We start from the raw sequence: 27,200 nt of genomic DNA on the forward strand, positions 1-27,200 counted from the left end.
GATAGATTTCAATTATATATGAAGTATTTTAAGTAAAAGTATTTGAAGCAAGTTAATCTATTCTAACAACTAGAATAGACATAAAGGTCAAATAATGGTTTTAAGTTGCTTGAACGGCTATACTGACACAGAGATTATTGACAACTGTAGGTGCTAGCTAAGATGAGCGGCTGTAACAGACAGTTGCCATTTCCCACTAATGATATGCTGAAGTAACCATTTCAGAAAAGAAGCTTCAGTTCCTAATACAGTATGTATGTTCACAAGGAGTTTACATGACATCAGTACTATATGAAAATACTACTGTATATTAGGATATCACACTTCAAATTAAGATGGCTGAATGGGTGGTTTTATTTGGATAAATAGTCAGCAAGGAGACTAGGAATCCAGGAGGGAGAGAATGATAACATCATGAAGAGAAAGACGTGTTAATATCTGGAGAAGATAACTACAGAATGCTACTATGTGCAACCATTCTTAAGAATATCATAATCTATTGTATTTGAAATGTCATCATTGCCATTCTTACTATTTTTGTATGTAAGTAATTATTTTCAAAATAAACGTTTTGTTTCTGTGTGCAACGACAAGAATGCTGAATTCTGTTATGCTGGAGAAAATCTATAGAAAAGACGTACAGTAATAAGGACATTTAACACAAACGCAATAACAAGTGCGAGAGAAATAGAAATCGGATTATACGCCGTTTAATATCCCCGGTTCCACTCAACAATATATTGGATTTGCAATAAAGACTATCACTCAGGCTTCTAATGTTTGTTTCACACTATAACTTATGATTAATAACTTTCCAAATATAAGCCCATAAATGTAACTACAAATGACACATAACATGTATTAACTGTAAGTCATTCCTTAAAAAAACTTCCTATTGCAGCGATTTGTAAATGAATGCCAAATAGCAAATGTTTTAGAAATTTATAACCGCTTGAGGATTGGAAAGCAAAATATAAAAGAGAAACAGTAAAGGCAATTTCTGAAACAAAAAAAACATGTTGAACCTTATAAGCGTGACTGGGACTTTAAAAGTCAAAGTTCAGTTGCATAACTGTCCTCTCGCTAACGGATCAACATTCAGTGGTAAAATGCTAGTTACCCGCTAGTAGCTTTTAGTAATTAATCTTTGCATTCTTTTTACCCTGCACTGGTAGTGTCCCAGGTAGAATAAGGTCATTGTGACCATCTACCAAAGTAGTTACAATCTAATATAGATATAGGTGCAGAAATATAAGGGGACTTTCCTTAGAGCAAGAATTAAACCTTACATTTTCACCGCAGTGAGTGATTATATTGCACCTGCATATGCTGTATCGTGGTAAGTACTAATTTAGCACAGGTGAGTGGATATAATGAAACCATTAAGTGTAACAACTGGCATATACTGTATGCCTCTCAGATTTTGTGTATTTTTAAGAGGTTACTATGTCATGCTACAGAACAAATCTCAATTTGGAAAGGTTGTAATTAGTTTCCAAGGGGTTAGGCATTAATGCAATATGTTAGACTCTGAAATCCCAGCTGCATTCATTCTGTATCCCTTCAGTCTACATCTGTGTCACCCCAAAGGCGGACAGCCATTGGCGCAGCCAAAGGGTGTGAGCCATTTGCTGCCGTTCGCTGATGTTTATTGGTGTTACAATTGCTGTATTTCAATCTGACACTCACTAGCCTTTTTATCCCCTGCACCTAATTTTCCAGCTCTAAATGTCCATGAAATGTCTGTGAAGTGACTGTATATCCTCTGTTCATTTAATGTAACCATGTATTGTTATAACTCTGTGCCCGGACATACTTAAAAACGAGAGGTAATTCTCAATGTATTAATTCTTGGTAAAACATTTTATATATAAATTAAATGCTGTTGCAATGACCCATGGGTGGTAATGCAGCAATACAATCTGAGAGAGGAAAGGTACAGTAGTTAGTCATATAAAATACTAATGTCTTAATAAAATCAGGGGATTAAAAAATAGCTATCCAGCAAAATGTGATCATGGTTACACAGTCCTGGATTAAGTGCAGTAATCAATCATATCTGCCACACTGTGCAAGACATACGTACCATGATATTAAAATCACATGTTAAGCTTGCTTGGTTAGGGATTCATGGTGGTCTTTATGTGCTATTGTGCATTGTTGGTTGAATATGAAAAAAGAAGATTTTTTTCAAATTATTAAAGGTATATAAAAGATGTATGAACCTCTTTATGTACCACAACTAGGGAAAATATATACAAAAATATATACAAGATATTGTTCCACTGATACCTAAGATCAGTGAGATTGAGACAAATCTACCCTCTGGCCTCTGATCAATGCTGGAGAGGCTGTGGACAAAAGGGGGACTATGCCCAGAAATTCAGAAAGATTGGCTCATAATACAAAATCTAATAAAAGAGGTCACGGACCTCACAATCCCTATAGATCCACTGACCTACATACTGGGCAGGCCGATAGAGGAAATCGACCGCCCAGTATGGAAATTAATCTCCTTCATATTAACGGCGGCAAGATGTTCAGTTGCGTCATCTTGGAAGAGGATACCACTCCCCACAGAGCAAATGGTAAAAAAGAGACTCAACGAGGTAATGCTAATGGAAAAATTGACAGCATTTCTCAACCACTCGACAGAGAGGTTTTACTTAATATGGGAACCGTGGATAATCCGCAGATAGCAAAACCTATATCCTCGGCCCAATAAGGGCTGCCACGGAGGACCATTGCTTCAATACTGAGAGGTGCCCTACCGGTTCCCACCCTCCCCTCCCCCCCCTCCCCTTCTCCCTCCCCTCCCTCCTTTTCCTCCCCTGGATTTCCCTTTTCTTCTTCGGGAGTCTGTTCCTAGTGATCACTGCACAACCCTGGAGGTCAACCACACGCCGGTGTGGTCAGTCGGTGTCCCCTCCCTTCTCTACCCCCCCCACCCTGTCAACCAAAACTGTTAAAAAATGTATTATGGTATTAGTTTATGATCATTCTGGAAGGTCTGTAATGTTTCGTATCAATGCCTAATAAAAATGTTTGAAAAAAAAAAAAAAAAGTTGTATGCAGGGCTGCCATCAGAAATCGTGGGGCCTAGGACAAATTAAAGGAGAAGACCACCCCCCCTAGGCAGGGGAGATGAAAGAGTGGGGAGATGGAGGAAAGAGTAAGGGGAGACAGAGAGTGGAAAAGAGGGGGGATAGAGGGGTAGGAGCACAGGCACCTCCAAGACAATCTCCAGCAGACCCCCTCTTGGCCTGGGACAGAAGTCCAGACTCCCCCGCCCTCCCCCCCCCCCTGTCAGTAGCCCTGGATGCACAGTAGGCATTCAAATGCACACAATATCCTCATTAATCATATTAGCCAGGGACTGGAATGGCCCAATGGATAGAACAGTCAGTAGACATGCCATTGTACTCAATGCAAATTTAAATAATTAAATGGCAAGAAAGAATACATTTTATTAAATAATGTTTACCATTTGTTTTACTGTTCTATTCTTGTTTCTCTAGTACAAGGAGCCCGTATTCTATATAGCTTGTAACCTTGCTACTTGACCAAGAGGGCATCACAGTTTGAGTTCAAGCCTTGATTTGAGGTCTCCCAATTAGGGGGGTTATTCATTAAGCTGCAACAGTACCTATCTGTGTACTTTCACCCAGAATCTCCAAATGATTTCAATGGGATTGACCCAATCCGCACTATTACAGTTAATAACCCACTAATAATGCTATACTAAAGGCACATGTCCAAAACATTCAACCAATCTACGTTAGGGAATTTTAGGATAAGAAGACAATCTAATTCTACATAACTCAGGGGTGCTAAACTCCAGTCCTCAAGATCCCCCAACAGGTCAGGATATAAGGATATCCCTGCTTCAGCACAGGTGGCTCAATCAGTGGCTCAGTCAAAGACCACTTTTGCAGAAGCTGGGATATCTTTAAAACCTGACCTGTTGGGGCATCTTGAGGACTGGAGTTAATGAGCCCCCCTCACATAACATTGTTTTTTAGGTTAAATTCTTGAACAATGAATGTTTCCGTGCTGCTGGGCTTGTTAATGTTTGGAGAATCCTTGAAGGCGCTCACTACAGAGACCGGTAGATGTGAAGAAATAACCAACACCTGTGCAGTCGTTTCATGTGGCACACATACCTCCGGTGGTACGCCTGGCAGAGACGGAAGAGATGGCAAAGAAGGACCCAAAGGGGAAAAGGGAGAGCGAGGTAACAAGGGGATAATTCAGAATGATTGAGCAGTCTCTGTTCATAAAGATTTGCTTCTTCATTAGATGGGTGCAAATAGCTGTCCCACCTTTCCGTGATATATAAAATTGTTAGGGTGACCAGACGTCCCGGTTTGGCAGGGACAGTACCAGTTTTCTGTCCCGCTGGTGAACACCGACTGCACATGCGCAAAGATCACTTGCTGCGCGGTCGGAAGTTCCCGGGCTGCTCGTGCACATGAGCAACCGGCAAACGCCATTCACGCATGCGCAGTCGGAAATGCCAATTTCGCATGCGGACGAGCAGCTGGGTCTGAGTGACTGAGCCACTGATTGAGCCACCTGTGCTGAAGCAGGCATATCCTGAACCTGGCCTGCTGGTTGCCCTTCAGGACTAGAGTTTGCCACCCCTTGGCCAGAGACAATTTCAAAGTGCTCCAATCCCCCATCCTGTACATATTGTTACATTGATCTCAACTTTTTGTTTCAGCATTAAGGTTTGTAGACAGGTTTTTTTTAGCCCAACTTCCGGAGAGAAGATTTAGGGGGTAATTCTGTATGAGTCAGACAATATAAAACAACCAATTTAGTTGTTCTATGAAGTTAGATTTTGTGGGAACTAGTCCAGTGGCCTGCAGGACTCTGAGATTACAAAATGGGCAGACAGGATTTGCTAAATTGTTTTGTTGGCGTAATTTGCAAGATTATCCATCAATGAAAGGCACTGATCATGAACTATGGTCCACTTAAAAGTCACTGTGCTCTGACATATTGGAGGAGTTTCCAAGGTACCTGGATGTCTGTATATTGTTATTTATACAACACCAACAATGTTTGACACCATTCACAAAATAGAGATAAGATTACAGGAAAATATAATACAAATTTATCAAATATTGAAGCATAAGGTAGGAAAAGGGAAACCTAACCCAAAGAGCTTACAATCTAAGACCCAGATCCGCTAAGCTGTAGCACACCTTTACAGTACTTCCATTCATTCACCCTTTTGTGGATCTGAGCCTAAGTAGGTAAGTAATCTTTATAGGTAACTGAGATCAATATAGTATAATTGCAACTTAACCTGCATGAAATGAAACCAGCAATATGTGTGTACTGTAGTACGTTTGATGTAATTTCCCACAGGACAGCAAGGAGCTCGGGGAAACCAGGGACCTCCAGGAAAAGTTGGCCCTCCTGGTGTGAAGGGTGATCAGGGCTCCACTGGGGAGAAAGGGGAGCAGGGCAGGAGCGCTACTTCAGGTAAGAAAATGTCGCTGTCCATGGTACACTGCCGCCTGGATAAAATGGTACAAGGAGGTTACATACAGGGAGTTATTTAATAACGTCTCCCAGGTGGGGGGAAAGCAATGCCAACTAATTGCACCAGATTTAAAGGGAAAACTCCAATTGTTCCCAATAGGATTCCTTTACTTTGATAATTATGTTGCTGTTTTTTACACAGCTTTTTCCCAAGTTTTGCAGCCGTGAAACTTTAGTAAATACAAGCATGGCTTGTTTCAGGAAAGCTAAAACTCAGTGGGTGAGATGGGTGAGATTTACTTATCAATGATTGAAGTGAATGAGGATCGAGCAAACAAAATTGATTAAACTGCTTAGTGTGTCTGGTCTACGGAGCTGAACCACGTTTATTCCTTGTGTCTTCCTATTGGACCACGTGATTGGGAGGTTTAAACTGGACAGAGATACCGGCAGCACCTACAGTATGTAGGTAAGAATCTCTGGGAGTAGGGGGACCCCGTAGCTGAAATCAATGCGGTTCACCTCCAGAGACCCACCACTTCAAATCTATTTAAAACAAAAAAAAAACACATGCTGTAGCCTGGAATTACCCGTTAAATCTTTCTTCCCGGCCCGGAGCCAGGTCAGGCTTCTGAGGAAACCACGCAACATTCTAGTCAAATGCAAATGAAATGGGTTCACCTGTGTACAGGTGCATTGGTTATTCCTAAAACGTGGTGTGCTCAGTGATCCCTGACAAGGGGTTTGAGAGCCACTGAACTAGATGTGCTAATGTTTCCCAAAACAAGTCCCAAATACAAACATGACACAAAATAAAAAATGAAAAAATGTAGCTAATGAACACTTTGTTTTCTTCAGAGGTGGAAGTTGTTAAGGGTCAAATGAAGACTTTGGAAGAACAACTGCACACTCTTCAAGCAAACTTTAACAAGTACAATAAAAGTAAGGTGTGCTTATCTTGCTATATTATAGTTCCTTTATACCAGGGGTAGCCAACTCCAGTGCTCAAGGGCCACCAAAAGGTCAGGTTTTCATGCTATCCCTACAGTCTTTGACTGAGCCACTGATTGAGCCACCTGTGCTGAAGCAGATATATCCTGACAAACTGACCTGTTGGTATCCCTTTAGGACTGGAGTTGGCCACCCCTTGCTTTTTACAATTCCTTTTGTGTAACCCTTTATACTGTGCCGGCCAGCTTAAAGCTTATCTAGCGCTTATCTATTGAAGTGGCCGCCGCGCGGGAAACTCCGTTTTAAACGGAAAAAAGCCCCGCTGTCAGCCCGCAATACACCCGGCAAGCTTTACAATAAAGCTCGCCGGGACAGTATCAGACACCCCCAAATGAATACAGGCAGATAACACCTCCCTTTACTCTGATAAATAACGTTCATGACATATGACTGTGCTGTAAGAAATGTTAGTCTATGCTAGAGCATTAACCAGGAACACGTGACCGGGTTGCTTCTAATCTCTTTTAGATGTAATATTATGTGGTCCAAAATGCTATGAATTGGGGTCCTGTTACAGTGATGCCATCAACCAGCCTGGTCTCTTGCAAACTATTTCTTAAAAGTAGTGGAAATGCTTGATAAGAAAAATGATTAAATGCAGCTCAAAATGTAGGTTCAGCTATTACTAGCTTTGTCCAGAAGCACTCACACCAGGGTCATAGCTATAGCCCGGGTAATACCTGGGGGTCCACGCTCTTGGGGGCCCGCTCAGCAAATGCCGATCGCACATGCGCACTAGCAGCCGGTATGCTGATCATGCATGGGCAAAATTTTGCCCGGGGCCCCAGCTTGTTTAGCTACACCACTGTCTCACACATACCATAGCAAGGGCGGTGTGTATACTGTCATTTTTCCATTTGGGAAGAAAAGTGCTGCAATATCTGTGCCTAACCTTGTACCCAACAAATACCCCATAATATATATTTACAGTTCAACTAAAACACCCTTATTACTGCTTCTGCTTGATCTGTTCCAGTTTTGCTTTTTCATGGCGGAAAGCAATCTGGTGAGAAAGTATTTGTGAGTAACGGGCAGGAAGAGAGTTTCGAGAGCGCCCAGAAGACGTGCCGGGAAGCTGGAGGTCATCTTCCCACACCAAGAAATGCAGCAGAAAACTACGCCGTGCAGGAAATACTCCAAACGAAGGGAGAGTCGACCAAGACTTTCCTAGGTATTTCTGATCAGCAGGTGGAAGGGATCTTCAAATATCTTGGAGGAGACAAGATCACTTTCACCAACTGGAATCTGGGAGAACCTAACAACAGTAAGGACAATGAAGACTGCGTGGAAATTCAGGATAATGGGAAATGGAACGATATCCCGTGTTCTATGCTACGGCTAGTAATCTGTGAATTCCAATAAAACTCGGCTCCGATATTTTGCTCCCAATATGTTTATTCATGTTGGTTGGTTAAATTCGGGATTTGTTGAATAGATTACAAGTAAGCCTCTGATATCAGGTGTTAATAGACTAAAATGCGATCCCTTTTTCCGGGGCTGTCAAAACGATTTCTCTGGTATTTGCTGAATTTTGATCTTTATACTGCAAATAAAAATACCACTTGTGAGCACATTCACATGTATCAGACAGGTTTGCAACCCTGTCCGCATCCGCCTCAGCATTTATTTTTTAAGTAAAGGGGGCATCGCAATACTTTACAGTCAGTTTGAGAACAGCTACAATTCAATACTATTAGTTTGTTACACAGGAGACAGACAGCAAAGCCAGAGTTATAATAATACATGGTTGCATTAAAGCTGCAGACCAAGCAATATCCTACATATGTTTTTTTTGTTTTGTTTTTTTAATAAATCAGTTCTGTACTATGAGAAAATACTAATAGCATTAAAAAAATGTTTAAAAATTCTTAATGACATTTTTAAACTATTATAATGTAACAAGTATTTTTTTTGATCTCTATAGCAACCATTTACAAAGTCACATCCCCTTCCTCTTCTGTAACAGGTTCTGGCACACCCCTTGTTGAGCCCTGCCCTGTCTCTAGCAGTGCACCAATTGTATCTAGTGACTGCCTGGTCACATGATATTCCCTTAAAACCAGAGACAGAACATGAAACACAGACAGAGCTCAGTGCACATCCAAATAAACTTATACACGGTACAGTGCCTAAATATATATGTATAGATGTCTTTTGAATAAAATGGTCTTTTAGTTTAACATTTTGGCCAAAGTGTTGTAAGCCCCTGAGCCACTGCATGGCAGACCACATCTCAAGTGTCCCTAACACTAATATAAATTCTTAATAACCTGTGCATTACCAGGAAGAATTATTTATAATAAATCTGTCAAAATTAGTTGCATAGTTCTAAGTCTGATTGAAGCTTTTATTAACCTGTACATTACCAGGAAAAGCACTCTGTATTAGATTTATCACAATCACACTGTAAGCAGGCAAGTTCCCCTGTGAGTGGGAGATGCTATGGAGTGAGCTTTTAACCATTTGTGGTCCTCTTCTGCTGCACTGACAGCCGTCATTTCGGCTAAATAGTGAACCCCCTTCGCCGAATTTTCGCCGATCGATTACAGGAGAACGGATCGATCGGCAACTTAGCTAAATACTTATTGTGTTAATTGTATTAATGCACATATATTTTTCACACAGCAGCTTGGTCGGCTGCTTTAAATGAACACGTTATACTGTACATTCAAATTACAGACGTTTCTTGGAAAGTTAGAGATATGATTATGGGGCATAAGTAACATTTACAGAAATGATTAAATTGGTTGGTGTTAGAAGAGGTAGGATAGACCTGCAATGTGTTAGAAGAGGTAGGATAGACCTGCAATGTGTTAGAAGAGGTAGGATAGACCTGCAATGTGTTAGAAGAGGTAGGATAGACCTGCAATGTGTTAGAAGAGGTAAGATAGACCTGCAATGTGTTGTTATAAGAGGCCCTGCCTCAGGGAGCTTACAATATATAGGCTGGGAAAGTAGACATTGGGTACAGGGGATTAGAGGGTTGGTGAGTTTCAGGAGCAATAGAGCAGCTGTAACATTACCAAACATCAGCAAAACGGTGGCACCCTTTGGCTGATGCCTAGGGGCAACTCAAGAGATTCTTTGGTAGAGATGTGGGTGGGCAGAATCACCCAGCAAAAATTCAAATTCAGGGGGGGATGCGGGGGGGGGGGTTGGGGGGTTAGAAGGTGATATATTCCAGGTTTTTCAAGCTGTGTCTGTGACTTGAAGTCTATCTCCCATTATCGCTTAGCATGTAATGCTTCCACTGCAGCCAGGGATTCTGGGTAATGACATGCAAATGAGCACTCACAGTATATCACTCTTTACTTCTTATCCATTTTAACATGGTCCCCTATTAGCTAATGTCTGCCGTATTACACAGCTTTTTCAGCAAAGCCTGGAAATCTTTGAAGATCTTTGTACTGTAATTACTGGTGGTGATCGCCCTCTTGTGGGGAGATCATGATCTGTATCATGTATTTCACTTTTAATCAATGCCAGTATAACCAGCCTCACACTGAAGAGACTCAAAAGGTTAAAAAGCTGTCTATGAGTAGGGTTACTGGCTTTACTCTTCTTTAACCCAGTGCTGAAAAACTGTGTAATATGGCAGGCATATGCTTACAGGGGTTCATGTTAAAATGGACATGAAGTAAAAGTAGTGTGACCAGATGTCCCGGTTTTTTAATGTCTGTCCCGGCTGCCCGACATTCTTTAAAATGGCCTGTTTTTTGTGGCTGTCCCGGTTTTGACCATCAGAACAGAGGGAGAAGCAGAGAGCAGAGAATGCAGGGAGGAGAGCAGGAGGAGAGCAGAGGCCGGATCTGACTGCAGAGGGTGGGGGCAAGGTTAGCTGCAGAGGGGGGGTGGGGTTAACTGCAGAAGGTGGGGGCAGGGTTAGTGTAAGCGGAGCCCCATCAGTGAGTACATCCGGTGTCTGCTGCCAGGGCTCAATATGGCTTCCCCCCCACATTCAACAGTGACAGGTAGGGTCCTGAATGGGGAGAGAGAGACACACACACAGCATGGAGAGAGAGAAGCACACACAACATGGGGAGAGAGACACACACAGCATGGGGAGAGACACACACAGCATGGGGAGAGAGAGACACACACCGCGTGGGGAGAGAAAAACACACACAACATGGGAATAGAGACACACACAGCATGGGGAGAGACACACAGAGCATGGGGAGAGAGAGACACACACAGCATGGGGAGAGAGAGACACACATAGCATGGGGAGAGAGAGACACAGCATGGGGAGAGAGAGACACACACCGCGTGGGGAGAGAGAAACACACACAACATGGGAATAGAGACACACACAGCATGGGGAGAGACACACAGAGCATGGGGAGAGAGAGACACACACAGCATGGGGAGAGAGAGACACACATAGCATGGGGAGAGAGAGACACAGCATGGGGAGAGAGACACACACACAGCATGGGGAGAGAGAGACAGAGAGACACACACACAGCATGGGGAGAGAGACACACACACCATGGGGAGAGAGAGACACACACAGTATGGGGGGAGAGAGACACACACACAGCATGGGGGGAGAGACACAGCATGGGGGAGACACACACACACAAAGAGCATGGGGAGAGAGACACACAGCATGGGAAGAGAGACACATGCAGCATGGGGAGAGAGAGAGAGAGACACACCCAGCATGGGGGGAGAGAGACACACAGCATGGGGAGAGCGAGACACACAGCAGGGGGAGAGAGAGACACACAGCAGGGGGAGAGAAAGACACACAGCAGGGGGAGAGAGAGACACACACAGCATGGGGCGAGAGAGACACACAGCATGGGGAGAGAGAGAGACACATCATGGGGAGAGAGACACACACAGCATGGTGAGAGAGACAAACACAACATGGGAAGAGAGACACAAACACAGCATGGGGAGAGAGAGACACACACAAAGCATGGGGAGAGAGACACACACAGCATGGTGAAAGAGAACACACAACTTGGGGAGAGAAAGACACAGAGCATGGGGAGAGAGAGAGACACACACACAGCATGGAGAGAGAGAGAGAGAGAGAGAGAGAGAGAGAGAGAGAGAGAGAGAGAGAGAGAGAGAGAGAGAGAGAGAGAGAGAGAGAGAGAGAGAGAGAGAGAGAGAGAGAGAGAGAGAGAGAGAGAGAGAGAGAAACACACAGCATAGTGAGAGAGACACACACACAGCATGGGAGAGACACACACAGCATGGGGAGAGAGAGAGAGACATCATGGGGAGAGAGAGACACACACAGCATGGGGAAAGAGAACACACAGCATGAGGAGAGAGAAACACACAGCATTGGTAGAGAGAGACACACAGAGAATGGGAGAGAGAGAGAGAGACAGGGAATGGAGGGGAGAGAGACACACAGAGAATGGGGGAGAGAGACACACAGAGAATGGGAGGAGAGAGACACAGAGAATAGGAGAGAGAGATACACAGACAATGGGGGGGAGAGAGCGAGAGACAGAGAATGGGAGAGAGAGACAGAATGGGAACGGTGGAACGAGAATGGAGGGATGGTAGGGGGAATGGGGATGGTTGGGGAACGAGAATGGAGGGATGGGGGGAGAGAATAGACTGTGTGTGTAAGAGGGGAGGAGAGACATAAAGGAGACATAAAGCATACAGTAGTTGATGATGTCATTTGTTTTAAGCTAAAATAGAACAAAGTCCCAAATAACAGTGCTTCCGAATCTCAAGTGGAGCAAATAGCACTATAATATAAGCCAAATAAATTGTATTTCTCCTTGTATCAAATAATATTGGCACCTGTGAGAAATTATGTCACAATGTATTATAGCAAATAGAGAACCTAGGGCCAACCCAATGAGGTAGGGGAGGCTGTTCTTGGACAACCTACCACAGCCTTCAGGGTATTTAGTGCCCCATTGCTTTTAGGCTCAGTATAAACACTAACTGAATGCATTAATACCCAGAGTGTGCTCCCCTCCTTCCTATACACATAGTACACTTTGAGCACCTTGCCTTACCAAAACAATGTATTATAGTAGATCATAGATTGGGTAGTGCAATAAGTATCAATCCTCTGGCAGGGAGAAAAATAGGATACTGTGTATATACAGCTCCCACTAACACTACTGTCTAAATGGATACACTCCCTAGAGCTTAGTACACTGCCTGTGTACAAATGTGACAATGAAACAAGATTGAAACAACTCACGATTGTGGTGCTATTCCAGATACAGAGCGTGCCTCACGTAGAGGGTATCAAGCAGGATTCCATGGGTAGTGACAACAGAGGACAGCAAGCAGTCCTGCACCAGACCATGTGTACACCTTTCAATAAATTATTTCTATCCAATTTTTGCATCATAGCCCCCACTTTTGTTCGTTTTTTCCTGCTTGCTGTGCTATGTTGTCCCTACCATGGAATCCTGACATTTGTTTTATAAATATTTTTTTTAATGTGTCCCGGTTTTTACTTTTGGAAATCTGGTCACCCTAAGTAAAAGGTGACACTGTGTGCTCATTTGCATGTCAATACCCATGCATGTCATGTTTTATTGGCCCAGCGCTCCAGCAGAGCGGCACAGCCCTGCAGTATCTACATCGGCCCTTACTCCCCCTCAGACTTCAGGGGCCAGTGGCGGAAGTCAGAAAAGGTTGTTGATCTAATATTGTTGAAATGAACATATTGTTGAAATGAATGACATATTGATGAAATGGATGGGGGCTCTGGAGATTAGGTTGTTGGCGGTGTTCAGAAACCATTTGGTCTGTTATGACCAGTTCTGTGTGAAAGAATGTGTTTGTTTTTCTCCCGTTTCCCTTTTGTGCTGTATTTTTTGGTCTTTATTCACATTGATGTGGATTTGTGTTTTTTGTCATTAAATTTTCTTTTTGGCATATTCCCCTCCTTTATGGACCTTGTTTGTGTGCTGGGAACATTAGGTTTTCTACAGTTTAAAGTAATGTTATTGTCCTTTGAAAATATACCTTATTAATTATTAATATGCATTAATTAGGCTTAATGCGGCTCTGTGATTTATTTATTTTTGCACCAATGAAGTCCTTGAAGCAATAAGCTTTTTGAATGGGAGAGGCAAGAGAAATTAACAGTTGAAATGAAGAAAACATGGAAAGATTGTCAATATTTGGAGTCAGGAAAAGATTTATGTTTCCCCTTATGAGATATCATTAGATTATATTTCACTGGGGTTTTTTGTTTGCCTTCCTCTTGAACAATATACTGGAAGTACAAATATAGGATAAAGTATCTATCATCTAAATTTAGCATAGGTTGAACTTCATGGACATATGTCTTTTTTCAACCTCATCTAATATGTAACACTATGTGACTGTGAATTTCTTGTTGTCCTGCAGTCATTATCTTTATGTTATGTTTGTTGGAAAGGACATTGCTTCTGTTAGGAACTTGCATGCATTAGTCAGAACCTGGGATATGTTCATTGGATTGGAGAAGAAGTTCAGTGACCTCCAGAGGTCAGAATGTGTCCAAACAATCTCGGTCAGCAACCTGTGTACAGTGATATCAATATTTGTTCTCCTTTACTGTTTAATGTCCTCAGTTTTTTGTAACATCTGGTTTCAATGTCTTTGCTGCATGTTTTACAATTCCACAATCAATTTAATGAAATATGGCCTTATTTTAGGAAGCTTGTCTTTCTTTCTTCTGGTTTTTTTTTTTAAGCATAAATATTGTATTCATCCTCTTAAAGTTTGCTCCATGTAGCTTTCCCACAATAGAACAGGAAGCCGAGTATGAGCTCCAGGAAGAGCACTATAAAGAGTCTCTGGTATATCTCAATATAATAGGGTAGAACAAGAAAACGGGATAAATACAAAGGTATCCAATACTATAATTGAATCCTTGAAAAAACGTCTTTTTGGTGCGAAATGCGTGGGAGGATATTTTCTGTCTGTTTTAGTTTTGTGCCTAGTATTTTCTTAGTAGTTAATAAATTGTTTTTCATTTTTTTCCTTTACCTGGTGAGTTCCTTTTGTCCTGGGGTTTGTGGTCGCCACCAATCCCTTTTTTCCTTCTTAGCTTTTCCACAATGTTTAATCAGGTCAGTATTTGGTTAAAGCGGCAATACAGGTTCACTTTTGTTAAAAAAATGTTTTTTTATTACAGCTTTGAAGCAGGGGGTCTTCGGAGCTGAACCCTGTTAATTTCAGCTCCGGAGACTTCCTGCTTCCAGAAATACTTACCTCCGTAGTGGTGCTGGTATCCCTGCAGGCAGAAGCACGATGTGTCTAATCTAATGGCAGTTTAAATGTCCGACGTTGTGCCGATCTACAGGAAGCCATGACATCATCTGGTGCAGCATCCTATTGGTCAGCATGACTTTGACCTTTAAACTGCACAGGGATACCAGCACCCCATACGGAGGTAAGAATTTATGGAAGCAGGGGGTTCCCAGAGCTGAAATGTACACAGTTCAGGTCCAGAGACCGACTGCTTCAATTCGGTAATAATAAAAATATATACATATTTTTTTTTTAAGTTAACCCGTATTGCTGCTTTAAGTCAGACACAGTATCATTACTTTTCCATTCACATTGATCACTGGTGAAGTCGATTCCCTGAGCTGAAGAAGATTGGAATCTTATTCCCCCGGGAAAGGGACTTCACCTCATATTGAATACTGTCTAAATCAGGTGTGGCCAACTCCAGTCTTCAAGGGCCACCAACAGGTCAGGTTTTTAGGCTATCCCTGCTTTAGCACAGGTGGCTCAATTAGTCCCTGCATCAGCACAGGTGGCTCAATCAGTGGCTCAGCCTTTGACTGAGCCTCTGATGGAGCCACCTGTGCAGATGCAGGGATATCCTGAAAACCTGACCTGTTTGGGGGGGTTTGAGGACTGGTGTTGAGCCCCCCTGATCTAGTCACAGCTAATTTGTAATTCTGCTGCAGCAGTCTTTAATCTCATATATTTTTTGTTAAAAAAAACCCCTTAATTTGACGTCTGCATTGTAACACATTTACTGGCAGCGACGATGTTTCACAATCCTCAAACATGCCGGGAAAAAACATACAAATATTTACTGGGGTTATTTTTGTTTCCAGAGATCACAAGCTGCAGAGAGGCAATTTTGCAGACAAGCATTTATATCTGAATGTACAGCTGCAGCAGGCGTTATTGCACCCCCGGTGAGTGCCAGCAGGGGGAGTAGCACTTTCACCCCTTTTTGTACGCACGACTATTGAACACACAATGGTGTCTGCTCCCGCTGGTGTGTTCTGTGTTTGTCCCGCTGCAGCGTGCCACAGGGAGCATTAACGACTACTTACTGCACATCTGTATCTTAAAGAGAACTAACAGGTAGAGATACCCAGAGCTCCGTTACATCCGTGCTACTAACGTGACATTACATAAATAGGTAACGTCTGTTACTTCTCCTCTATTTAGCGAGTATCCATAAAACTAATAATATGCAAAAACAACGGCCATTCGGCAAACTAGCATCATTACGCTAGCTGTATTATCAAGGAGTTTCGTTGTGCAGAGATGTGTTAACCAATACACTGTACATGCACATTGGCAAAACTATAACAACTGTTACAGTTAATGCACATGTGTTACAGCCGCGTTACGCATGCGCACTACCTAAAGATAACACCCTTGAGCACGTTCAAATTCAAATGATTACACATTACATACTGAAGTTACTCAGCCATATCAGCTAGATCTTTCAAGTGTCCACATCACTGAGCAGGCTTCTACCTCTCTGCTGCTCCAGCTGATTCAGCTACTCCAGCTATTCCTAATGCTCCAACTTCTGATGCAGCAAGAATAAGAATTGGCAAGTTTACTGAGGATGAATTTGAGTTACTGATCAATGTCGTGGACAACCACTCAAAATTGGTGGGTGCTGTGTGTTCAGGCACAAGCACTGATGAGAAGCAGAAGATTTAAGGCAGGATCCTGAGCTGAATTAATGACCCCGGCAACACTGTCTGCACTGTGGACATGCTCAAGTACCGCTGGGATGACAGCAAGCGCAAGCTGAAGTGCAAGCTGGGGAGCAAGTTTGATGGCCACGTGGCCCACATCAGAAAAACAGGAGGGGATCACCTGCTTGCCTTGACCTCATGGCTATTGAGAAGCAACTGATGGAGGTCATATCCTCCTCCCAGGCAGTGGGACTACCAGGACTGGTAGTTACCGAGGATCTTTAGAGGGATCAATCTGGTATAGTAATCAAAAATACAGTACATATATTATACACTATGTATCAATCTCATGTATACATGTCACTTTATACACAACCTTTAAGATCAGACCAAAGATTACTGTATTATTTGCAGTGCAAACACACATACAGATGTGGAGTACTTAGTGAAATCACGTATGTGACATGTTTACATGTCTGCCCTCATAAGAGGAGAAAACACTATAGGCCACACCTTCCACATTGCAGTAAGGTAGCAATCAGAATAAAGTAATCCTTTGCCTATACCATAACATATAACTGCTCACTAATCACAATAACACTAGTTTACTCAACACTTAAAGAGTCTCAGTATCTCAAATAGTTAATGTAAAACCTGATTAATCATCATATTAAAGGTATCTAAACACCCACTGTACCCGGCACTTACCTCTTAAGATTCACCATCAGCAACCTGCTTATAGTTTTACAGTTTACTGATGAATCATGTTGCACTTCCTTCTGTAGCACATGTACCCCCATCCTCTAGGACAGCGGTGCGCAATCTGTGGGGCGCGACCCCCAGGGGGGGCGCGAGACTGCCGACGGGGGGCGCGGGGTTTACAGAGGCCCCGCGCGCTTCCCGAAGGCACTTAAATTAAGTGCCGGGGGAGCTGCAGGGCCTCTGTAAACCATACTTACCCGTGGCTCCGGCGGCTTCCTCCCGGCGTCGCCATGGCAACGCGGCGTCAAAATGACGCTGCGAGGTCATGTGACGTCACGTTGCTATGGCAACGTGACGTCATTACGCCGGAGCGCGGGTAAGTTGGGGTTGGGGGGGGCGCGGGAGCGAGGGGACAGCCGTCAGGGGGGCGCAGGGAAAAAAGTTTGCGCCCCCCTGCTCTAGGAGATACTTGTTGCAGCTGCAGGTGTTGTGGAGTGGCTTACCTGTGAGGGTTCAGGAGAGCTGAGTTGTCTGCAATGATATGGAGACAAGGACAGGCTTTAAATAATCACTGACATTCTTTACTCGGTGCTTAGCGCCTCCAGCTGTAGCAGACTCCAGGGTGCCCAGAGATTAGTCCCCACTAAAGCACACTTCTTTCCTCCTGCCCAGGGACTGACACTCAGACAGGAGTATGATGAAAGCAAAGGGGTCTTTTTTCTGCAGTCACTGCAGATATTCCTTACAGGTTGGAAGGGTGGGAGAGAACTAACTAAATTTAGCACTGCCACTCTGAGGAACCAGAAGAGGAGGGCTCAAGGTCTGTACCTATATCTGATAGGCTATACACAGACCATGAGTCACCACCACACTTCTGTCACTCGGAGAGGAGCATAAGGGGGGTCAAAAGCCCACAGGATGGTCTATCACAGCCTAGACTGCTTAGGGCTTATGTGACAGATGGAAGAGACAGGCAGAGTAGACTAACCATGTTACACTCTCCCCTGGGTGGAAGTTCCATGTCCTCACTGGAATCAAATTTACTGCACCATCTGTCAGTCTGGAACCTGCAAGGTAACAACAATATACATAGCATATTATGCATGGTTACCCAAGTACAGGCACAGACAAAATTAGTACCCATCACCCACTGACCACACTGATGATAGACTAACTCTTGAACATAAGAGTATGGGGCGACTACTTATAGTACTTGGGATCAGGTTTCTTGATTGCCCGTCCCTCAAGATCCTTAATCCAAATGTAATACACTTTGGGTCCACCAGTGTCATGGCGAACCTCCACCCTGTCTTTAAAGATGCAAGCCCCAGTGATCCACTCCCTCATCATCGCACAGATACGAGACTCGGTCTTTGTAACTGGTCTTGGACTGTAGATATTCTGTGACAGCTAACCTCAACTAATCATGCCATTGGTCGTCTATCTCCTGCATGATTGGTTCTGGGACATAGGGGAAATTATAACCATGTGATAATCGGTACCTATTCCATATGGCCCTGTCCGCTCTACTTAGACGTATAATTTTCCGGCCAGCTCCTTGGCCAGGTAATGCCCAAAACCCATGGTCATCAGGGTCCACCTCCTGATTATTATTAATCTCTCCCTGTCGCTTACGAAGTGACTCTGCCACCTCTTCAGGAGAGAATTGGCCTTTCTCCCACCAATAGTCAACTATAGGACAGTTGACCAAGACAAACCTTGTACTTTTAAATTCAGGGACATAACAACAGAACATGGGGTCCCACAACTTAAGGGGTTCCCTAGACAGGGGTGAGCAAACTTTTTATGCCGAGCCCCCCTTTTAATCCATGAAATTTCTCGGGCCTCCCCTGCCTGATCTAATCAAAATCACATGAAAAAAAAAAAAACTTTATTAAACGGTATACAATGTAAATACAAATATGTCTAAATACTTACATATTTCAACAGCTCGCGCTTGAAAAATTAGGCTGCGTCCACGCTGCCGCTGAGAGCGGTGACATCACCAACTCTCCAAGCATGAAAAACGACAGAAAAACAGCACACAACGCACATACTGAAGTATGTTCAAATTATAAAATTTTATTTAATAAATCTGCGTACATAAAAAAAAATATAATCAAGCATTCAATGTACTAAGACATGGGTTAGCACACGCCGGAACGGAACGAGAAGAGTTGGAACGCGAACAATATAATGGTAAAGATAACAGTCCGTGAATAGGTAGAAGCTTCAGGGGTTATTATTCCCTGAAGAAGTAGCATTGCGCTACGAAACGCGTTGGATAATTTGCAATATCTATTCTCGAAAGGCTAGGTCCTGGTTATTATTGCCGGTTAACCCCTGAAGCTCCTACACAGAGCCTGGCGGGATGAAGTGTTTTACCCTGCTCTCGATCGCTACTTTGTGGCATCCTGAAGGTGTTATCACTGACCTAAAGCAGGTGATCGGTGCAAACATTGAGCTCAGTTGGTTTGTTATTGCCTTATTCCGGCTGTTTTTGTTTCTTCACGTGACCCCTATGATTTCATCTTCGTCTCCCCCTATTCATGGACTGTTACCTTTACCGTTATATTGTTCGGTTTAGAGGAGAAAAAGGGGGGTCACTTTTTTGGCTCATTCACCATGGACATTGCTTAAGCAGCATTGATGTATGAGATTGATACCCCCACTGAGAGGAACCAATCGGAAGGGATGCCCGAATTAAGGAGGGTAAATAGTGCCACTGTGTGAGAGGCCACCTACCTGTAAGGACCTGCGCTGCGGGGACTCCCGCTCTGAGCGCTCCCTTACCTTTTTCCCATGCTGCCTCTAACCCCCGGCGGCGTTCCCCGGCCATCGGCATCTCCCCCGCGGCTGTCTCCTCACTTCCGGTCCGCGCGCGGAACCAGGCCTCTATTTACTGGCGCTCGGAGCCTGGTCCCGCCTCTTCCATTCCGGTGCGCGCGCCGGCGCACTTTCCTGCCCCTGCTCCTCCAGGTCCGCCCCCAGGCTTCTCTCTCCTATCAGGGTGAACCCCTGGACCACTCCTCCGCTCCTCCCTTTCTCCTGATAGGTTCCAGCCCGCTATTTAGCCTGGTCTCTCCAGTCCCTCTTTGCGCTGCATAGCTTCTGTACCTTGGTGCTGTCTGCTTCTGCTTGGCTCTCTTGTGTTTCAGTCCCTGTTCCTGGATACTCTGCTGACCTCCCCTGGATTTCGACCTTGGCTTTGGACTTTGATTATGCTGCTCTCTGGAACCCCTTGGATTTGGCTTTGGACTCTCTACCTCGCTGTCTTCTATATCCCTTGGACTCGGCAAACGGACCCCTACTATGCAGCTCTCTCCACTCCTCGACCCAGGCTTACGGACATTCTACCACGCTGCTCTCCCACCACCTAGACCATTGGCTTACGGACTTAACCCTTCTACGTCGGAGTTGGCAAGTACTGCACTCTTTCTATTTTTGTTCCCTGGACCAGCTACCCTACTACCACACTCCGGCCGTGCCTCCGTTTACTGTTAGGTGTGTGGTATTTGTCCTTTCCACCTCAGTCCCAGGGTCTCGTCTGGCTTGAGGGCAGGCCGAGCGTTACACTACCTGAGGGAGAATCGCATCGTCCAGGAGATATTGGTGAATACCATCGGAGGGTGCAGTGACGACAACTCTTCCTGTTCCGTTGCGGCGTGTGATAACCCATGTCTTAGTACATGGAATGCTTGTTTATACTTTTTGATGTACGCAGATTTATTACCCCTTAAATACAATTTTATATTTTGAACATACTTCACTATGTGCGTTGTGCGCTGTTTTTCTGTCGTTTTCCTTGTATTTTAGGGGTGCTGAGCCAGCCTAATATCTTCATCTGCAGACGCTATTCACCAAATGTCATGTATTATTAACACTAATCAATTCAGTGTGGACTATTTGAATGTGGGGTTTTTAATAATTATTCACATATTTATCCACTGAATATTTTCTAGTAGCGCACTTATTATATTTTTATTTTATCTCCAAGCATGAGCACAGGGTGTCCTGCATAATTTTGCAAGCACGAGAGGGGGGCATGGATCGGGGCCATTTCGGTGTGTTTGTGTGTGGCTGTAGGTGTGTGTGGCTGTAGGTGTGTGTGGCTGTGTGCATTGACTGCTGCCAAGCACGCTTCAAAGTCAATTTTGTTTGTCTCCCCAAGCACCAAGCTTGGGAGAGCGTACGTGCACAAAGGCAATCTTTTTGGGGGGGCATTCATCCATCTCTTTGCTACCTCCCTTCCCTCTCCTCCCCCCCCCTTTTTTTTACTCCCCCCTCCTTTTTTCCTTCTCCCATTTGCCTTTTTATTCTCCCTGCTCTTTGGCTTGCTGTCCCCAGTTTCATCCACACTCCTACCTACAGTATTATGTATTATTTATTTATTTATTTCTGTTTTCAATGTTGTGTTTTCACTTTTTTTTTAAATTATAATTGTACATTCATAGTGTGATTGATATAGTGGCAGCCTAACCTTTCACTCGCAGAGGATCGCAGCGAAGCAGGTTGGCAGCGGAGGAAAGCCCACACAGCACACATACTCAATCACAACACACACAATACTCAATCACAACCAAAACAGACACAACACACACTCAATCACAACACAGCACACATACTCAACCACAACACACACCATCATAACAGTCACACACTTTCACCTGGGGGGGAGTACTAAGCATGCTCCGGTCCCCCTGTCCCCCGTGTGCTGTTGCAAACTGAGGCGGGGAAACAGACAGGAGGAGGAGGGCCTGTCAGTGTGCAGGGAAGGCCATGCAACAAGCAGAGAGAAGCAGCAAGGCCCCGCCCCCGCAACAAGGCCCCACCCCCACAACAATCAGAGAGCAGAGAGCAGCCAGGATGGAGTTTGTTCAGTCGCCTGCCCGCACACAGCTTTTGCCGGCTCGTCGCCTGCGCCCCCCCCTAAGTAATCATGCACCCCCAACGGGGCACGACCCCCAGTTTGCGCACTGCTGTTTTGCAGTGCATCACTGGTTACTAATGTAATGGGGTACCCCCTGGTTACTATTCTACCCAATGGGCTGGCAGTAAACCCTGGTATTCACAGGTTTGCCAGTAGTTATCATGGTATTTTTCCCTTCATCTTTGGTACTGCACTTGAGTGACAGAAGGGGGTGGTACATTCTGTTGTAGCTTTGACAATGGAGTGCCCGCCTTCTGGCCGTACTTAAGGGCAGGACCGCCCAAAAGTTAAGTGTCTTTGTCCTTCCTTCTGAGGAAGGCAGGTTACACAACTGGGAGAATGAGATTGGGGCCTTTCCATGTGACACAACTGGGAGAATGAGATTGGGGCCTTTCCTAACCTCCGGGTAGGAGTGAGTGTGACTATACCTCTGCCTCCGCTAGGGAGGTGGGGAAGAGCTAGGACAGCTGCGGGTGCCATTGGCCTGTAGTGGCGGCCCAGGGACTATCTCCAGTGAGAGCTGATCTAAAGAGACTGTATCCGGCAGAAGACTGCTGAGCACCTGTTGTGTCACTGCAAAGAGTGTAGTAATAAACAGTTCCTGTTTTGCAATATACCTCCGGCCTGGTGTGTGATCTAACTGTGGGGAGAGGTGCAAGTTCTACCGTGGGAGATCATCTCCATTTCCCTGGAGCCTACGGCAGACGGAGGTGCTGCACTGCTAAGTATTATGTGGGGTATGGACCCCAGAAGCCTGTTTCTGTGTCCCAAAGTCATCGCGGACGACTCAGCCCTCTTGTTTCCAGCAGGTATGCACCACACACCCTGTAATGGTCAATATCTGTGATTGCGAATCACCATCAATACAAAGCAAGCAATTAAAAACAAATTATTGGCCTAATAATGTATTGATCTGTACTCTAAAGGGGTACAGATTAATACATTCTCAGTCAATGTTCAAGAAAAAAATATACATCCAATCAAAAAACCTGTAAAAACATACATTTATATACATTCAATATTTTACTTACCTTAAGAAGCGTTGGCCCTCCGACTCCTGCGGAAACAGGAAGCTCACGTACTGCGAAGGCCTGAAACTTCATCCAATGTCATCTGCCATAAAGATCCGGATCAGGTACCCAATTCTTCTTTGGTTTAGCTTTAATGCGCTTCTTCTATCTTCTTCTGTAATTATTTCTTAATCTTCATCTGTCAATCCAAAAACCCCATGGTAGATCCCAACCGATGTTGTCTCGTTGTCTTCTTGGGATGAAATGAGGCGTCACGGCCTTAAATATTGCTTGTGATGTCACATTTGGGAGGGGACTGGTTCAACATCCATCTATTGGCTGTTAAAACTATGTGCCGATTTAAAAAAAAAAAAATTATGACGTCATTTAAAGGGAATGATGCCAGCCAATCAGAATGGCTGTGCTTCATTTCCCTTTAACATTTCGCCACTAAATCGAAGATGGCCTGCATCACATGGTATTTCAGCCAATCAGATCATGGGAACTAAATTCCCAATCTGATTGGTTGTAGAACACCTTGTGACTCTCTTTGGATGACGTCACATACTTGACCTAAAATGACTCTGTCACATGGTCAATATTTTGCACGGAAAAACAAAATGATTTGTCTCTTCAAAATTCTGCTGTTCCGTCGCACGCACTATGGCCGGCCTGAGATGAAATATAGGGCGTGCTGTCAGACTTCTCCCTTTTCCGCAATTTATTCACAAGTCATCAGTTGACGCGCGGTTTGATAGCGTAATAACTTGTTGGCCAAATAGGGAGTCTGGACATGTTCTCGGAAGCGGAATAAGACAGTAAATATGATATTAGAGGGCATTAGAGATGGGCAGATAGGAGATGCATAGTGTGTTATAGAGTGGTCCAATAATGCATTTTTGTGTCTTTGGTTTAAAAAAAAAAAAAAACATGTACTGTAGATGGTTTAAAGTGTTTAATCTGACTCAGAGTTGCTTGTTAATATTAAAGAAAGTTAGAGGTTCTATAAGATCAACTTGCTTTGTGTTAAAGTGCATTGAAGATGTACAATGTAACTTAATGCAAATGATAATTAAACATCTTTATGAGAAAAAACTATGTGTGAGTAGAGAGTATTTCTATTATGAAATATTATATAATATTATCAAAATCACTTTAATTAAAGCTGCTCTATATACAATGAATAAGGCATAGCACCCTTTGCCAACAGCTTAGAAATCTAATACGTTACATTGGGGCCATTAGACAACGTCTTCAAGTGATATACTGTATATCTCAAATTCAAGACCCAGAAATTACTAAACCTAAAAAGATAAATTACTAAAAATGTATACAATACTAAGGATAATTAATGCAACTTAAAAATCAAAACTCGTTTTACGGCAAAGGTCTTGTTATTGACCTTCTTGGAGCAGATCAAAGTTCATCGAGTTATTTCCAACTAATCAATATCCTCTGTGTTCAGTTTAATAATTGGTTTACTGCGGTCTGTTCACTCTCGTGTTAAAGGGCTTACAGTGTGACTGGCAACAACATTTAAAGCTAAGAAGATTTCTGATAGTGAGTAAATACTCCCACAGTTATCACCAACGTAGAACCGATCACGGAAGGAGGTCAGTATTACATGCTCAGGGATGCTAGCAACCCATGAGATAAGTAATATAGTTAAAGCAACAATGTGCGTGGAAACCTAAACCTAGTAATGAGTTAACTGGAAATCAAGTGTTCTTGTTATCTTTGCCAAAAAAGTCAGTGGTTTTTACTAAAAAGTTGATAATGAGGTTGCTGTATTTTTACATTGTAGATACAATTATTTGGGTTATTCCTAGGACATGATAAATGGTTGCATCAGTAAGATTGGTGAATTCTAGATTGGTACCATCAGACATGATATACTATTTACAGATAGTTTTATTTATTGCATATGGATGTGATAAAGATCTTATATTGAGTTTTTTCCATAATTTAAAAAACAATGTAAAAACAAACACATTTTTTTAAACCAAAACCCCAGCGGAAATGCCCACCATTATTTAATAGCTTCTGCTTCATAATCACTTCCTTTATCTTCCAATTCCGCACTTAATAAATATTCAGTGTCCAGTACATTTTAGACTTTGCAATTGATCCCTCCGGTCCAGTCTATGTTACCTCCAAGCCAGAGACTGATAAGAGTACAGTGTTTCCTGTTTTATGCTAACTCTGTAACATTGTGTTTTGTATGGATTACTACTATTATTTTTTATCTATTTTAAAGGGAAGTCACTTACACACATTTTAAAATGTTACCATTCTGTTGCCACGAGGACCTGTCCTTGGGCGACAAGTCTTCTCTGACAAGGGTTTCACAACATATTGAATAGGGACCCTAATGGGTCTATTGAGCCAAGCTTGTATATGTTAGATTGTACAGTTCCGCTCACCACCACATTACAAAGAGGGCTGAATAAAACATTACAAGAGTATGTAAAGGAAATAGGTTTATTTCTTACAACAGAAGTTCAAACAATATACATGTGGTTTTTTTTGTTGGGTTTTTTTTTTGTAACAATTTCTTTTATTGGTCATTTCTTCAAACAGAATTTTACATACATTTCTGTCTTGAGCCCAAGATAGTTGTACATCGTGACCAATGTCTTTTTCTCATTTTCCGCAGAAGGAGAAAGGGGTGAAAAAGAAAGAGGGGGAGAGGGGGGGGAAGAGGGGAGAAGGGAGCACTCACAGGGGAGGGGGGGTGGAGGGACTGGTAGGGAGGGGGGGGGGGGGAACGGGGGGGAGGGGTTGAGGCCATGTCTATTTCCCTGGCTCAAGAGTGCGGCGTATTTTCCCGCTTTGGGTCAGCCTCAGTCTATTCTTCTCTAGTTTTATCTCCCTAGCCAGGGCTCCCAGGTATTCTGGAATTGGGGTATCTTTTTCTGGAGCATGGCCGTGAGCTTCTCCATTAACATTACCTCGTTGATTCTTCTGATCACGATAGTCCTTGAGGGGGGTTTGATATGCTTCCAGGCAGCTGCAATTGAGCACCTGGCTGCTGTTAATATGGCCGTGATGAGTCTCGACATCGGGGGGGGGGTATCTTCTATAGGTTTGCCCAGCACCAGGGTCAGCGGGTCGGTCGGGAGAATAAGTCCCGTTGTGTCCTCCACCAGTGTCTGGATCATACTCCAGTACTTCTGGATCTCTGGACATGACCACCAAATATGGGCCATGTCCCCCTTTTGACCACATCCCCGCCAGCAGAGGTCTAATGTGCCGGGGTAGATTTGGCTCAGTCTGACTGGAGTCAGGTACCACTGATACATAATTTTATAGATATTCTCTTTTGTTATCGTGCATATTGATGTTTTTTTGGCTTGTTCCCAGATCTCCGCCCAGTCTTCCTGCTCTATATCTATCTGTAGGTCTTCTGACCATTTTTGCATATATCGGTGCATAGGATCCTGAGATCCTAGCTCCAGGCACTTGTAGATCTCAGATATCAGGCCTCTCATATATCTGTTTTTGATGCATATAGATTCAAATTTGGTGAGTGGGGGGAATTTTGCTGTTGGTGATAGTGCTTGTAGGAAGTGGCGGACCTGCAGAAACTTGAATAAGTGTAGGTCATGGAATTGATATTTATTTTTAAGCTCTTGATAAGTCAAGATTTCCTCTTTCTTCAGCAGATCAGCAACCAGCTTAATGTTATGACCTTGAAATTGGTCGAATTGTCTTGGGGAGCACCCTGGTGGGAAGTTTGGGTTCCCGAAGAGTGGGATGAGCCGGGAAGGGGATGCTATCAGACCATACTTCCCTTTGCTTTTCAGCCATATACTCCACGTGCATCTCATTGCTCCTAGATCAAATTTTTGGGAGCCTGACCTGTTGCTGCCAGGGGTCCACATTGCTGACTGAAGGGGGCTGCGATGCGCGTAGTGGGCCTCTATTTCCAGCCAGGCGGCTAAGTCCGGATCACAGTTCCACATCACAGCCTGCTTCAGTTGTGCCGCTTGGTAATACTTGACTATATCAGGAACCCCCAATCCTCCTCTACCCTTTGACGCAAGCAAGACCGATCTTGGGACTCTGGGTTTTTTGTCATTCCATATAAATTGGAGGATTTGGGATTGGAGACTTTTTAATACTGCTTGCGGAATTAAGATTGGGAGGGTTTGGAAGTGGTAT

General features: G+C 43.7%; 1 protein-coding gene across 2 annotated transcripts; it reads left to right on the forward strand.

Annotated features, from left to right (window-relative positions):
* The first annotated feature begins 1,075 nt into the window (after nt 1–1,075).
* On the forward strand, nt 1,076–8,801 carry LOC142501091 (pulmonary surfactant-associated protein D-like). Of its 2 annotated transcripts, none has more exons than XM_075610431.1 (5): nt 1,076–1,339; nt 4,023–4,234; nt 5,377–5,493; nt 6,352–6,435; nt 7,481–8,799. In XM_075610431.1, exons 2-5 carry the CDS (start codon nt 4,039–4,041, stop codon nt 7,864–7,866), a joined length of 783 nt encoding a protein of 260 aa, XP_075466546.1. In that variant the 5' UTR covers nt 1,076–1,339; nt 4,023–4,038; the 3' UTR covers nt 7,867–8,799. The 2 variants fall into 2 exon arrangements, with proteins under 2 accessions (XP_075466546.1, XP_075466547.1); XM_075610432.1 differs by having other exon boundaries at nt 1,086–1,104; nt 7,481–8,801.
* Nucleotides 8,802–27,200: the final 18,399 nt, after the last annotated feature.

The sequence above is a fragment of the Ascaphus truei genome, chromosome 8, assembly GCF_040206685.1.
Source record: "Ascaphus truei isolate aAscTru1 chromosome 8, aAscTru1.hap1, whole genome shotgun sequence".
Classification (NCBI taxonomy): Eukaryota; Metazoa; Chordata; class Amphibia; order Anura; family Ascaphidae; genus Ascaphus; species Ascaphus truei.

Bases quoted from the DNA above. Each gene is read 5' to 3' on its own strand.
- LOC142501091 (XM_075610431.1), top strand. From the start codon at position 4,039: ATGAATGTTTCCGTGCTGCTGGGCTTGTTAATGTTTGGAGAATCCTTG. The intron at 4,235-5,376 runs GTAACAAGGGGA...AATTTCCCACAG, and splicing joins AGGGGAAAAGGGAGAGCGAG to GACAGCAAGGAGCTCGGGGA. The intron at 5,494-6,351 runs GTAAGAAAATGT...TGTTTTCTTCAG, and splicing joins GGGCAGGAGCGCTACTTCAG to AGGTGGAAGTTGTTAAGGGT.